Raw genomic sequence first — 16,772 nt, forward strand, 5'->3', positions numbered from 1 at the left:
AGTATGCTAGAAAACCGCTAGTCGGAACCATTCTACAATTTGACCTTTATTTTTACGACCCTACCCACATTTCAAGCATCATTAGAATCCATTCTTAGCTTGTCGAGTTATGCTGGCTACAAACAGACACACAGGGAGATAAACGGCACCGAACACATAACCTTTTATGGGCGAAGTCACGTTTTAACGTATTACGCTTATTTGGTTCTTTATTCAGCGCAAAGCTTTTATGGGATCCCTCTCCCCACTCCAAGAGATACATTAAAGATATAGCTAATTATTGCACTGTGCACTATGAGAAATGTATTTGAAAGGCCATTTCCTACCAATCGCTCTGTAACATTTGTTGTGTAGTACTTTACCTTTATAACCCTAGCGTGGCTATGGTCCAATACAGATATAATAATGCTAGGCATAATTCAAAATAATCTCTCTCGTATGCAACAATGTTTATTCTGTGATCTATGTTGTACATTTCATGTACTATACCAGACAAGTCTATATAATAGTCTACCTAAGACTAATCAAGTCTTTTGCCACAGCTAGATTGGAGATACACTGTTGACAGACGGCATTATGGGCTATACTAAAATATGAATAGCTACTACAAGGAGAGCTACACAACTTGTCCACTGTATATCATTTCAATACTCAGAGAATGGGCAGTGGTTGAGCAGTTCAAACCTGGCGCTCTACCAATTACTCATAGCTATCATTAATGCACAGAAACTGTGCATTGCCATTGGTTTCCACGACAGCTTAGAGAAATCAGTGGTAGAGAAACTAGACAACACAAAAAAACTTGACCAGTTGCCAGCCTGCACTGTACGATACTCTAAAAGCCCACTCCCATACCGTGTACAGCTCCTGAATAGCACACTGTAAGCGTAACGGTAAACCAGAATGTTTTGAACTGTTTGTATATATATTCATATGTGACTTTAGCCCATTATTAAGTGTGTCCGATTTGTCAGTGTACCTTTTAATGTACAGAACATGTAAGTCAGCCGTCCGGCTGCTAAGTGTTCCTTCAATAAAACCCATTTATTATTATTATTATTATATATATAGCTCATATCACCAGCTACTGGTCGATGCCACATTCAAATGAACTTCCAAATATGGTCTAATCACATGTCCTATTCCTAAAATAGGCTAGGAGCCTGGTAACACCCAACTATGGTCCAAATACATAATGCGTCATTTGTTTTGTTTTGTTTGTTTATTCAGTTTGCACATACAAAATGATAATAGATACAGAAGAGAATAAAATATAAAACAGGTGCAGGAGGAGGGAAAAAACCTTAACGGTTTATGCTGTGCCCTCCTCCTCTATGCTTATACAAAACGTATGATCAATGAAATCATAATAAACAAAGAAAGAACTAGCACATGTTAGAATAATGCAAAAGATGTACGATCAGTGAAATCAATAAATAACAAACATAAGTAACTAACACAATCATATGTTATAATAATACAACAAAAGATGTATGATCAGTGAATCAATAAATAGCAAGGAGAAGTAACTAACACAGTCATATGTTATAGTAATACAAAAAAAGAAAATGTGTGATCAATGAATTCAAATGATAATAGCAATATGAATTAAGATAGGATAAATATTTCTATAAGGGGCTAGGGTCGTTTATGAGATATGTTTTCAGGGCACTTTTAAATGTAAGGAGGGAAGAAGTGTTTTTGATATTTGTAGGAAGACTGTTCCAGATTGTGGCACATCTATATTTTACGGTGGACTGCGCTAATGATGTTCGAAAGAGAGGGATATGGAGTAGATTTCTTTGCCTGGTATGATAATTGTGTACATGTGAATTAGGGATTAGGAAAGTTTTAAACATATCGGGGAGATTGTTAGAAAGACAGTTAAACGTGAATATACTAATTTGCAACTTATTTATATCAAACACATTCAATATTTTCAATTTTAGAAATAAAGGGGCTGTATGTGAAAGAAAATCAGAGGCGGTGGCCATTCGTGTGAATTTTCTTTGTAGCGTTGTAAGTGGGTGAAGTGTTGTATGGCACGCACATCCCCAAACTATATTGCAATAAGTCAAGGGTATATAAGGCTGTTGTAAATAGTTGAAAGGGTCTTTAGAGGAATATTGTGTTTGATTTTCCCAATAACACCAATTGTTTTAGCAACTGTTTTACTTACGGCGGAGACATGGGCTTTCCAATTTAATTTTTCATCTATAATTACTCCCAAAAATTTAGTTTGTTTCTCCTGCTTTATAGGAACATTCTGTAGGAAAATTTTGGCCTTATTAATATCATAGCTTTTATTCTTGCTACAGAAAATGAGAAAATTTGTTTTTGTTACCTCCATGAAATGTCATGGAGGTTATATTTTACCCCGCGTTTGTGTGTCTGTCTGTGTGTTTGTGTGTGTGTGTGTGTGTAAACAAAATAACTCAAGAACGGTTGGGTGGATTGGTTTCATACTTGGTATGTTGGTAGGGTGTGATGAAAGCTGGAAATGATTAGATTTTGGGCCCCCTAGCGGCTCCCCTTGGTACTGCAGCGCAACTTCCGGTTTTGCTATCTTGGTGTTCTGAACATGCTAGGGTCACGATTTTTGACTATTAGATAGCTCTTGTGCTCAGGAAGAAATGACATAAGTTTGGGCCCCCTAGCGTTTAGTTTTGGGATAGCAGGGGCATTTTTGTCAAAAACTTCTGAAGAGGATAACTCAAGAAGGGAACAGCGGATTTTCATGATTTTTGGTATGTAGGTACCTTAGACAATGTTGTACAATATAAAATACTAATTATGCAAAATAGGAGCAAATTTGCATAATTAATGACAACATTCAATCATAGCAGTTTTTTCTATGTATCTCTTGTCTTGGACGTGATATGGTCTTGACATTTGGCTGGTAAATAGCTTTCAGTGTCATGACAAAGTGGGGCAAGTTTCAGCCCCCTAACATTTAATTTGGGAACTGCAGGGGCGTTTTTGTCAAGATATTCCAAAGAGGATAACTGCAGAAAGGATTCACGGATTGGCATCATATTAGGCATGCGGGTACCTTAGGCAAAGATGTTCATAATGATATACATGTTATGCAAATGAGGAGTTAATTTGCATACTTAATGAGGAAATCGTTTAGTTCCATTGTTTTCAATAACTGGACTTCAATAAATGTAACACATGTTAATTATGATAGGTGGAATATAAGCAGATACCAAATATGGTAATGTGGAACTTATTTGCATAATTTATGTAAAAATTGCAAAACCGCTTTATGATTAATAATGGGAATTTTATAATGGTGACATGTGTACGTTTGTCAATGATGAACAACACCATGCATAAATTATGCTAATGTATTAGTCAATTGCATGAAATTTACAAAAGCTCTAAATTTTCATGGAGGTATGAGGTCGCCGAACTCTAGTTTATTATTTATTGATAATTTATTGGCTTCAAACCATGTAGCTACTTTGCCCAATTCTTGGTTAGCCAGTTGTATCAGAGAGTCAAAATTCTTGTGGGAAAGGAATATGTTGGTGTCATCGGCAAACAGTATAAAATAAAGTATTGAGGAGGCTTCCACCAGATCATTGACGTAAATCAAGAATAATAGAGGACCTAAAATCGACCCTTGCGGTACTCCACATTGAATTTCCTTGTATGTAGATTTAACTCCATTTAAAGTTACGTATTGTAAGTATGGTATGATTTACGGTATCGAAGGCTTTGGATAAATCTAAAAATATTCCTATTGTATACTCGTTTTTGTCAATGGCAGTGGATATTTTGTCTATTAGTTGAATAAGAGCAAGTGGGGTGGATATACCTTTACGGAAACCGTATTGATGTTTATATAGGATATTATATTTGTGTTAAGATATTTTAGTAATCGATTGTAAACTAGCCTTTCGAAAAGTTTTGAGATGCTGGGCAAGACTGAGATCGGTCGATAATTGCTAAATGAAGTTGAGTCCCCCCCCTTGAATATAGGTATAACCTTTGCAATCTTTGTTCCGTTTGGAACATCTCCACTTTGTAACGACATGTTAAGAATATGAGTTAGAGGAGTAAGGATGTGAGGAAGGGCCGATTGTAGGGCTTTAGATTTTAGGGCTTTTGGTCTTTCCTATCCATTTAATTTTCAGACCGTTTCCTTCTGGGTTTATTCCAGTGTCCAGCAACAAAATAAAAACCGACTGGAAATATTTCTTAAAAATTGATGACACCTCAAGCTTGAAAATGTCGCGGAAAATTTTCGGGATCAAGAAAAATCGGTCGTGATGACCAGGTAGTAGGCTTGATGAGGAACTTTGTACACTAATGACTTTGGAATGGTGTTCTAAGATAGTATTTTTGCACAATACTACCTCCATGTATGTATATATTATCCATACGTTTGGCAACTACATTAAACACAACAGGGCAAGGAAATAGTAACTTTGGAATTATTATATTTTCTCATTAACTATGCAAATGAGGTTGCCATCTGCAACATAAGAACAACTTTTGATGGGGTTCCACCAATGGAGAAGAGTCTTCTCACTAAACTTGGGGGATTTATTTGAAATTGTTCCTCAAAAGTAACACTGTGTTTTATTTGTCGATTATTCCAACATTGTGCCAAGTGATACTTAATGTAATAGAAAGGCAATTATGCAAACCAGAATCTAGCATGTATATATGAGGAATTTTAAATTGTTTTACACCCACTGTGCTGTAAAGGTGAAAACCGTTGAATATGAGTGATGCAAGTGAGGGAAAATGCTATGTTACGTTTATACAGCTGCCATTTAATTTTTCTTGGCTGAACGAATATTATAGCGCTGAAGATATAGACGTTTTGAAACACTCGAACATGACAAACGTCAGCAAAGTCTTTGGAACTTGTGTGCCATATATTTGACCCACTACCCACGTACGTATATTTGACCCACTACCCACTTTAGACTTGTGTCATAAGGAGTGCGGGTAGATAGATGTTGGCTTCATGGCTTCTGACACAGGAAGTGAAGATTGGCAGGACTGTCGGGCACATCGAGGCACCGGATGTTAGTGAATCGGGCCTCCCGCAGCATGGATACCGCTAGCTCCTGCCCCCACATGGTGCCCAGACCCCTCCCCCCAAAGTACAGCGATACGGGCATACAGTGCAGTAAGCTGGCGCCGTACAGCATCGGGGCCGCCGGGTCGTCAAGGTTGTCCGCTAACTCAGTGTGGCCTCTTATGTCGACCATCGAGAACAGACCACTGGACTTGGTCGTCCGGTATATTTCCCGAAGCACGACTTCCGGATCAGCCTGGTCGTGTATCGCGTCCCACGCGAGCACGTAGTCGAACGAATCTGACCAATCAGCGGGCAGTTTGGCCAGGTCCTGCACCTGGAACTTGGTGTTGACCAAACCAAGCCGGTTACTCTCCGTGGCCGCCCACTGGACGGCGTCACGATCGAGGTCGGTGCCGACGAACGTGCTGTTACGGAAGTGCTGCGCTAGGATGAGGGTGGGGATTCCCCTACCGCATCCAGCGTCATGGACTCTGATACCAGACTCTGAATAGGAGAAGATCAAGACAACAGGCAACGGCTTGACTGGTCGTATTTATGTTTCTGACTGAATCTGAATGAAAGGATAAATCGTATGAGGTTATAGTCATTATTTCGTCGACTACAGACCAGTAGCTAGTTATTTGTATAGTTGGATATTTAAGTTGTGTTTCTCACCCAAACGTTCCTTCAGTCCGGGTATCATCGGTACAAATTTTGACACCAGGTTAGTTTCCACCTGTTGCTTCCTTATGTCTGCTTGCCAAGCTTGAAACTCAGGATAAGCTGAATACGGCACACCTAAAGCGCAGAAACAAGACATCAACATCATCAACATCGGTCGACGTGATCACACATGTTCGCACATGTCTACACACGACGGGGTTATACCGCCCCACTTACGGGGTGACATACCCTTTCGCTGGCTAATTACAAGACGGGGATGCGCCAGGTCTCCCGTCCGGGTGAATGATGTAAATCACCGTGTGGCTCATACGGTATGGAGGTTCGCCAGGCCTCCGCCCGGGTGATTTGAAGTGCATCACTAACTCCAGACAGAAGGGTTTGCTCCATCTTACACCGCACCATCGCACGTGTGGGGGTTCTTTAACGTGCATAGGGTGTGACTCTCCCCATAAACGTGACCTCCATTTAACGTCCTATCCGAAGGACGGCCCTAGCCGAAGCAGCTACTCATTTTCACCTGAGTATAGTGAGGAAAGACGTGTAAAGTGCCTTTCCCAAGGGCACAAGATCGGTAACACGGCAGCCGGATTCGAACCCGCCACCTCTCGGTCACGAGGCAAACAAACTGCCACTGCGCTATCCGATCTCACATAAAACAAGACATAATAGACTTCATTCCGTCTCCAACAGGAAAGGAGGTCTACGTATGGACCTTTCTGCCCTAAACACACACACCCCGCCCCTGGTTGTAATTCAAACATTAGGAGAATATCAATTCATAGTTAGGATACAAAACTGTTCTCCAACCGGACCCTTCGAGTCTGGTCTGCCCTTCTCTAAGATACTGTCCCTTGTGTCTTCCTGCTCTACGATGTTGTTCTATACTGACCCTCGGGTCCGTCCAGCTTGAAGCAGTCGGCCACATTCGTGGCTACGCCGGCCTGCAGCCGCAGGCCCTCCGGCATTTGGGCGGACTTCAGAACGTCCCGGCGGTGAGACGGAAGGAAGTACGTCCGCTGCTCCCTGTCGTACTCCATGATCCGGGCCGTCACCATGATAGCCAACCACTCACGAACGTACCTGTCCGAAAACGGAGGTACAACGTCTGTGATTTGCTTTATAAAGAAATGTGGCATATTGATATCTGGCTTAACAAAATTATTTGTGTAGCTGTCTTCCCATTAGTGAGCCAAACCCAAAAAGGGCCCCGCCTGATACTTTAGAGGTATTTTCTTTCTTACACTTTCGGGTGTTGCATTTACGTGGCTATTTCGGGGGCATAGCCGGGCCCCTGGATTTTTTTAAAGCTCGCGTTAAAACCAAGTCAACACCCGGTGACGGAGAGACGCCGTAACTTTATTGAATGAATGAAAGACCTTTATTGTACATTCATGCCTCGACGGGCTAGGTACAGGTCACTGATAACAGACATGACTGATAACAGAATAACAAATATATGAAAAAAACAACAGGATACAATTTAACTAGTTGAAGGTGCTAAGCTAACAGGATGGTCGACATCTTCTCGCTTCTTTGTACAGGTGTAGATATAAGAACATATAATGTTTAATTTGATATACAGGGGTTGTCTAGGCGCATCAAAAATAGAAATTTATCCGTTGCATTAAGATGTTCAAAATATGGGAACTCTTTTCTGATATATTCATAAAGCACAATCCGTTCATTATGGTACAATTTACAGTGTAAAATAAAACGTTGTTCATCTTCTACATGTTGTAGATCACAAAATTGGCAGACTCTATGCTGCAGAGGGGTGCGGTTGTGCCTTCCAGTTTCGATATGTAACTTGTGGCAACTAATCCGGAGTTTAGTGACAGCCACTCTGTGCTGTATGTTTTTCACCATCAGATATTCTTCGTCTTTATAAATAGTCTTGAATAATCTATAGGTTCGTAATTTGTTACCGAAAGATTTGTCCCGGTTGTCATTGTGTATTTCGGTTCTAAATGTTTGAATGTAAATATCCTTTAATCGTTGGCTGATGGCGTTGGTTATAGGTAATAGGTTTCTTCCTAGAGATATTTGAGATCTCCATATGTAGGCAAAACCGCATTCCTCCAGTATCTTACGAACGCCGGACGCCCAGCACTTATTTCCATTATCATCTAGTTGTAAATGACAAGATAGGGCGTCGGCTTGTAGACTGTTAGCTGGCACGTTTTGACGGATTCTTAGAAAGTGTTTGATAGCGTTCAGGGAGGCTTCCAGTTGAATGGGGTACCTCCCTAATTCCGCTCTTGTGGCAAGGTTAGATGCTGGTCTGGGGACATTTAGTGCTTGTTTGCAGAATTTAAGGTGAACAGATTCAATGGGACAGGTTTTAGGGCTTTTAAATGCGCCCCATATTTCTGAGCCATAAAGTAGAATAGGTTTGACACATGCATCGAAAAGTTTGTTTCTAACTGGTAATGAGGCGGTGGCTTTATCTAAAGATTGTTTTATTCCGAATAAAGCCTTCAGACCTTTGCCACTCAGGTATTTGTTGTTAGCTTTAAACGTGCCAGCTGCACTCACAATAATACCAAGATAAGTATAACAAGTTACAATTTCTATTTCACGATTATCAAACAGGAGAGAACAGTTTTTAGGTAGACTGCCACCCTTTGTAAATACAATAATTTTTGTTTACCTAAGATTTACTTTTAATTTCCAAAGTGCACAATAATTTTCCAGATTGTTCAAGGAATGCTGTAATCCCTGTTTGGACTCGGAAAAAATTACCAAGTCGTCAGCATACAACAAGCATGGGACAGTTTTGTTGTGCATAAGTGGGGGATTACAAGGAGCACCGTCAAATTGGGACACAATATCGCTAAGAAAAAGGTTAAATAATGTAGGGCTTAAGTTGCACCCTTGTCTCACACCACAGTTAGTAACAAAAGTTTCAGTCAATCCATTTTTAGATTTAACGCAGTTTATAGTCTTTGAATACATGCCCTCTATTACTTTTAGAAATTTACCACCAATACCGAGTTTACTCAATTTAAACAAGAGGCCGTTTCTCCAAACAGAATCAAATGCTTTGCTAAAATCAATGAAGCAAGCGTAAAGTTGACGGTTTTTGTTTAGACATTTGCTAACTAGTGTACTTAAAACAAACAGATTATCGGTAGTTCTAAAGTTTTGTCTGAAGCCTGCTTGGTGTGGCTGGAAGAGGTTATTGTGTTCTGCGTATTTGACAAGGCGTGAATTTAGAATGGAGGAGAATAATTTCCCTAAACAGCTGATTATAGAAATCCCTCTGTAGTTATCTGGCAGGGAGGTGTCTCCTGACTTGTGGATAGGAACAATATGACTTACTGACCATTCTTGCGGGAAATGACCATTTTGTAAGCAAGTGTTAAACAAGTGGAGTATAGGTTCTTTAAGCAACATTTTACCAGATTTTAGCATTTCATTCAAAATTCTGTCATTGCCACTTGACTTATTGTTTTTTAGTTTTAAGACTGCGGTGTCCAATTCTTCTGGAGTAATTGTGGAATCCAGTTCTGACGAGTTTGGTGGGGTGGTCGAAAAGTCTGTTTGAATGTTTTCACTGGGAAGGCCGTTGTCTGTAGGGCTATCAGGAAATTTGTCAAGATTCTTGAAGTGGTTTACCCATTCCTCTTCTGTAATCTGGTTATCGTCATTTATATTGTGCAAAACAACCCCATTCGACAGTACACTGGGACAAATTTGTAACTTTATAGCCCGACCGGGGCTACACAGGTTCCCGTGACCGTGGGATAGTAAGGATAGTAAGGAATAACAAAGTCCTGAACCTGCATACCTGCGTGCTAACGACGAACCTTGCCAGACTTGAAATACCACATTTTTCATAACCCTTGAAATTAAGAGTGACCTTTAGTACTGTTCCCCTTTTCTCACCTTTCCTTCATGCCTGCAGCTTCTGCTATCTGCGCAGATGTGCGTGGCCCGTTTTGGTCACCCAACTTGACGAACAGACCCGTACGTACGCCTATGGCCACCGCCAATGTCACGAACCCAGACGAGACAGTTGTGGTCAGCCTTAGGGCGAACTGCTCGGCCGTCTCCGCTGTGGTCTGGTCGTCCGCCATAATGTCTGCCAGGAAATTCGTCTGTAAACAACCGGCTGCGAGTTGGACATTGAACAAGACTGATCAGGTCAAAGTACGCTGAACTTGAACATTTCATCATTTTTGCCACTGTTGCATCATACTTTCTCTCTAGTGTGCTACGCCGTTTAGCGGGACGTAATGTACTGCAGTAACTAAGTCCTACATCCAGAATTAACTACAAGGACAAGAAACTAACCCTTAGAATCATTTACATGGGCTTTAGGCTGCCTGAAATGGAACAGATTTGGTGTTTGGCGCGACCGATCCACGCTGATTGTACTTCCTGGTGCATGCTGGTTAGATGGGTCTTCTGCCCGTTGGTCCGCGATTTTCAACGTTGGCGGGGTTCTCTTGTGCCGGGAAAGGGAGTTTGCCGAGGAAGGGAGTTTGCTGTGAAAGGGAGTTGCCGTGATAGCGACGGGGGGATTTCAGTATGACGCATGACGCAATGGTCCCACCACATGCACATTGCGCTGAAGCGGGTACATCACTGGTACGCGACTGTGTTACACGTTTGCGTGACCGCAGTTATTTAAGACGTTTTACTACAATATTTGCTGAAGCAAATTTAGCCATATTATCGAAGAGATATTTTTTGTAGTTAAGTATCGTAAACTAGAATTCCACGACCCATACCTTCGTCAAATGATTCTATCCTTTACAACTGCTGTATTAATTGGGTTTGAACCCCTGAGTTTTAGCCCAAATCAATTCCCAAGGGAATGCATTCGTACAATTTTCTAAATTCTTATAAAGCGATCGTAATACTGTAGAAAATGCCTCCGCCCCTAAAGCGTCCCAAAAAATTATTACACACGAATAAAAGGCTCACTTGGGGGGTAACCGCTAACGCTAAGCGAACCCTTCGGTAATCGCAAAAAGCAAACCGTTAATAAAGGAATTCCAAAATTTCAAACAAACTGTGCGTTACTTTCAACACTTCAATATCATAGTAAAACCCTTGGGCTGAAGGTAGAAAGTTATTTGAGTACCAAAAATTGCTTTGTGACTTTTCTACACACGAATGAAAGGCTCACCTAGGGGGTAACCGCTAACGCTAAGCGAACCCTTCGGTAATCACAAAATGCAAACCCTTAATATAGGACTTCCAAAATTTCGAACAAAGTGTGCGTTACTTTCAACACTTGAATATCATAGTAAAACCATTAGGCAGAAGGTAGAAAGTTATTTGAGTACCAAAATTACTTTGTGACTTATCTACACGCGAATGAAAGGCTCACCGTAACCGCTCACGCTAAGCGAACCCTTTTTTTGCGACTAAAATGACCGAGTGGGGTCCAAACGGACCCCAAAATGTTTTGTTCATAAAACCTCAGTACCATTTCTTATCGGCGATCATTGTATATACATTGCTTTGTCAATGTAAGAGGAAGATTTTGAGATGTTAAGGTGTTGCTAATTCCAACTCATTATCATAATTTATGCAAAAGTTCAGAAGGACCACGTTTTGCACTAAACCTATTCTGACCAGATAGGGGAATTTTGAGGCCCTCAGGATCATTTATGTCGCATAACTCATGAACGGCTAGAGCTAAAGCTACGAAACTTGGTAATTTATCACAAAATATTGTTTGCTAAAGTTTTTGGTCAATAAAGTAAGTTTATCATTTTTGGGGGTTGCCATGGCAACCATATTCTGACAGGCATATTTTTGCCAAAATTTGACAATTTCAATTTTAACAAGGTTTTCTCGGTAAACTACACCTGTTTTCTGACAACAATTAAATTCTATGAAATTCAATGTAATTTTCATGACTTAACATTTATAATTTATGCTAATTTCATGACGTCATTTGTCAAAATCCAAGATGGCCGCCCTGATTAGGCAAATGACGTCATAATGTCGTCACATTACATGTTGATGACACCGAAATTTTTGTGATGATTAAGGTTTACATTCATATTATTGTCTAAAAGTTTGGTAGTCATACTGTAAGTGGTTAAGGAGTTAGCCTCCAAAGTTTGTTTTAAAAATTGCACATTTTTGCTGGGGTCCGTTTGGACCCCAGAGGGACTGAACACAAACTTTCTTTATAATTTCCACATTATTGTACCAATCTTTGCGAAAACGTAGGAGAAGGTATAAAACATATTGACTGACAAAGTCACGGAAGGATTTTTTCTTCAGATCAAAAATGTTCAAATGGCACTTCAAAATGTACGCCTGGGGTCCAAATGGACCCCACTCGGGTGTTTGAGGGTTAATATAGGACTTCCAAAATTACAAACAAAGTGTGCGTTATTTTCAACACTTGAATATCATACTAAAACATTTGGGCAGAATGTAGAAAGTTATTTGAGTACCAAAAATTGCTTTGTGACTTTTCTATACACGAATGAAAGGCTCACCTGGGGGGTAACCGCTAACGCTAAGCGAACCCTTCGGTAACCGCTAAAAAGCGACCCCTTACAATTGGACTTCCAAACTTTCAATCAAAGTGTGCGTTACTTTCAACACTTGAATATCATAGTAAAACCCTTGGGCAGAAGGTAGAAAATTATTTGAGTACCAAAAATTGCTTTGTGACTTTTCTATACACGAATGAAAGGCTCACCTGGGGGGTAACCGCTAACGCTAAGAGAACCCTTCGGTAACCGCAAAAAGCGACCCCTTACAATTGGACTTCCAAATTTTCAAACAAAGTGTGCGTTACTTTCAACACTTGAATATCATAGTAAAACCCTTGGGCAGAAGGTAGAAAGTTATTTGAGTACCAAAAATTACTTTGTGACTTTTCTACACACGAATGAAAGGCTCACCTGGGGGGTAAACGCTAACGCTAAGCGAACCCTTCGGTAACCGCAAAAAGTGAACCATTACGATTGGAATTCCAAAATTTCGAACACAGTGTGCGTTACTTTTAACACTTGAATATCATAGTAAAACATTTGGGCAGAAGGCAGAAAGTTATTTGAGTACCAAAAATTACTTTGTGACTTTTCTGCACACGAATGAAAGGCTCACCTGGGGGGTAACCGCTAACGCTAAGCGAACCCTTCGGTAACCGCAAAAAGTGAACCCTTACGATAGGACTTCCAAAATTTCGAACACAGTGTGCGTTACTTTTAGCACTTGAATATCATAGTAAAACATTTGGGAAAAAGGCAGAAAGTTATTTGAGTACCAAAAATTACTTTGTGACTTTTCTACACGCGAATGAAAGGCTCACCTAGGTGCTAACTGCTAACGCTAAGCGAACCTTCCGTAATCGCAAAAAGCAAACCCTTAATATAGGACTTCCAAAATTTCAAACAAAGTGTGCGTTACTTTCAACACTTGAATATCATAGTAAAACATTTGGGCAGAATGTAGAAAGTTATTTGAGTACCAAAAATTGCTTTGTGACTTTTCTATACACGAATGAAAGGCTCACCTGGGGGGTAACCGCAAACGCTAAACGAACCCTTCGGTAACCGCAAAAAGCGACCCCTTACAATTGGACTTCCAAACTTTCAATCAAAGTGTGCGTTACTTTCAACACTTGAATATCATAGTAAAACCCTTGGGCAGAAGGTAGAAAATTATTTGAGTACCAAAAATTGCTTTGTGACTTTTCTATACACGAATGAAAGGCTCACCTGGGGGGTAACCGCTAACGCTAAGAGAACCCTTCGGTAACCGCAAAAAGCGACCCCTTACGATTGGACTTCCAAAATTTCAAACAAAGTGTGCGTTACTTTCAACACTTGAATATCATAGTAAAACCCTTGGGCTGAAGGTAGAAAGTTATTTGAGTACCAAAAATTGCTTTGTGACTTTTCTACACACGAATGAAAGGCTCACCTGGGGGGTAACCGCTAACGCTAAGCGAACCCTTCGGTAACTGCAAAAAGCGAACTCTTACGATTGGACTTCCAAAATTTCAAACAAAGTATGCGTTAGTTTCAACACTCAAATATCATAGTTAACCCCTTGGGCCGAATGTAAAAAGTTATTTGAGTACCAAGAATTACTTTGTGACTTTTCTGCCTCCGAATAAAAGCCTCACCTGGGGGTAACCGCTAACGCTAGGCGAACCCTTCGGAAACCGCAAAAAGTGAACCCTTACGATAGGACTTCCAAAATTTCAAAAAAGTGTGCGTTACTTTCAACACTTGAATATCATAGTAAAACCCTTGGGCAGAAGGTAGAAAGTTATTTGAGTACCAAAAATTACTTTGTGACTTATCTACACGCGAATGAAAGGCTCACCTGGGGGGTAACCGCTAACGCTAAGCGAACCCTTTGGTAATCGCAAAAAGCAAACCCTTAATATAGGACTTCCAAAATTTCAAACAAAGTGTGCGTTACTTTCAACACTTGAATATCATAGTAAAACATTTGGGCAGAATGTAGAAAGTTATTTGAGTACCAAAAATTGCTTTGTGACTTTTCTATACACGAATGAAAGGCTCACCTGGGGGGTAACCGCTATCGCTAAGCGAACCCTTCGGTAACCGCAAAAAGCGACCCCTTACAATTGGACTTCCAAATTTTCAAACAAAGTGTGCGTTACTTTCAACACTTGAATATCATAGTAAAACCCTTGGGCAGAAGGTAGAAAGTTATTTGAGTACCAAAAATTACTTTGTGACTTTTCTACAAACGAATGAAAGGCTCACCTGGGGGGTAAACGCTAACGCTAAGCGAACCCTTCGGTAACCGCAAAAAGAAACTTCTTACGATAGGACTTCCAAAATTTCAAACAAAGTGTGCGTTACTTTCAACACTTGGATATCATAGTAAAACCCTTGGCCAGAAGATAGAAAGTTATTTGAGTACCAAAAATTACTTTGTGACTTTTCTGCACACGAATGAAAGGCTAACCTGGGGGGGTAACCGCTAACGCCGAGCGAACCCTTCGGAAACCGCAAAAAGTGAACCCTTACGATTGGACTTACAAATTTTCAACCAAAATGTGCGTTACTTTCAATACTTGAATATCATAGTAAAACCCTTGGGCTGAAGGTAGAAAGTTATTTGAGTACCAAAAATTACATTGTGACTTTTGTAGACACAAATGAAAGGCTCGCCTGGGGGGTAACCGCTAATGCTAAATGAACCTTTCGGTAACCGCAACAAGCGACCCCTTACGATTGCATTTACAAATTTTCAAACAAAATGTGCGTTACTTTCAACACTTGAATATCATAGTAAAACACGTTGGATGAAGGTAGAAAGTTATTTGAGTACCAAAAATTACTTTGTGACTTTTCTAGACACGAATGAAAGGCTCACCTGAGGGGTAACCGCTAACGCTAAATGAACCTTTCGGTAACCGCAAAAAGCGACCCCTTACGATTAGATCTACAAATTTTCAAAGAAAATGCGCGTTACTTTCAACACTTGAATATCATAGTAAAACGCGTTGGCAGAAGGTAGAAAGTTATTTGAGTACCAAAAATTACTTTGTGACTTTTCTAGACACGAATGAAAGGCTCACCTGGGGGGTAACCGCTAACGCTAAATGAACCTTTCGGTAAGCGCAACAAGCGACCCCTTACGATTGGATTTACAAATTTTCAAACAAAATGTGCGTTACTTTCAACACTTGAATATCATAGTAAAACCCGTTGGCAGAAGGTAGAAAGTTATTTGAGTACCAAAAATTACTTTGTGACTTTTGTAGACACAAATGAAAGGCTCGCCTGGGGGGTAACCGCTAACGCTAAATGAACCTTTCGGTAAAGCAAAAAGCGACTCCTTTCGATTGGACTTTCAAATTTTCAAATAAAATGTGCGTTACTTTCAACACTTGAATATCATAGTTAAACACGTTGGCAGAAGGTAGAAAGTTATTTGAGTACCCAAAATTTATTTTGTGACTTTTCTAGACACGAATGAAAGGCTCACCTGCGTGGTAATCGCTAACGCTAAATGAACCTTTCGGTAACCGCAAAAAGCGACCACTTACGATTGGACTTACAAATTTTCAAACAAAATGTGCGTTACTTTCCACACTTGAATATCATAGTAAAACACGTTGGCAGAAGGTAGAAAGTTATTTGAGTACCAAAAATTACTTTGTGACTTTTCTACAAACGAATGAAAGGCTCACCTGGGGGGTAAACGCTAACGCTAAGCGAACCCTTCGGTAACCGCAAAAAGAAACTTCTTACGATAGGACTTCCAAAATTTCAAACAAAGTGTGCGTTACTTTCAACACTTGGATATCATAGTAAAACCCTTGGCCAGAAGATAGAAAGTTATTTGAGTACCAAAAATTACTTTGTGACTTTTCTGCACACGAATGAAAGGCTAACCTGGGGGGGTAACCGCTAACGCCGAGCGAACCCTTCGGAAACCGCAAAAAGTGAACCCTTACGATTGGACTTACAAATTTTCAACCAAAATGTGCGTTACTTTCAATACTTGAATATCATAGTAAAACCCTTGGGCTGAAGGTAGAAAGTTATTTGAGTACCAAAAATTACATTGTGACTTTTGTAGACACAAATGAAAGGCTCGCCTGGGGGGTAACCGCTAATGCTAAATGAACCTTTCGGTAACCGCAACAAGCGCCCCCTTACGATTGGACTTACAAATTTTCAAACAAAATGTGCGTTACTTTCAACACTTGAATATCATAGTAAAACACGTTGGCAGAAGGTAGAAAGTTATTTGAGTACCAAAAATTACTTTGTGACTTTTCTAGACACGAATGAAAGGCTCACCTGGGGGTTAACCGCTAATGCTGAATGAACCTTTCGGGAACCGCAACAAGCGACCCCTTACGATTGGACTTACAAATTTTCAACCAAAATGTGCGTTACTTTCAACACTTGAATATCATAGTAAAACACGTTGGATGAAGGTAGAAAGTTATTTGAGTACCAAAAATTACTTTGTGACTTTTGTAGACACAAATGAAAGGCTCGCCTGGGGGTAACCGCTAACGCTAAATGAACCTTTCGGTAACTGCTAAAAGCGACCCCTTACGATTGGA

General features: G+C 40.3%; 1 protein-coding gene across 1 annotated transcript; it reads right to left on the reverse strand.

Moving 5' to 3' along the window:
- Positions 1–4,982: 4,982 nt before the first annotated feature.
- On the reverse strand, positions 4,983–9,804 carry LOC118416133. The gene is made up of 4 exons (XM_035821210.1): positions 9,614–9,804; positions 6,615–6,805; positions 5,717–5,839; positions 4,983–5,545 (listed from the first exon to the last, which is right to left on the reverse strand). Exons 1-4 carry the CDS (start codon positions 9,802–9,804, stop codon positions 4,983–4,985), a joined length of 1,068 nt encoding a protein of 355 aa, XP_035677103.1.
- Positions 9,805–16,772: the final 6,968 nt, after the last annotated feature.

This window comes from Branchiostoma floridae, chromosome 5 (genome assembly GCF_000003815.2).
Source record: "Branchiostoma floridae strain S238N-H82 chromosome 5, Bfl_VNyyK, whole genome shotgun sequence".
NCBI classification, from domain to species: domain Eukaryota; kingdom Metazoa; phylum Chordata; class Leptocardii; order Amphioxiformes; family Branchiostomatidae; genus Branchiostoma; species Branchiostoma floridae.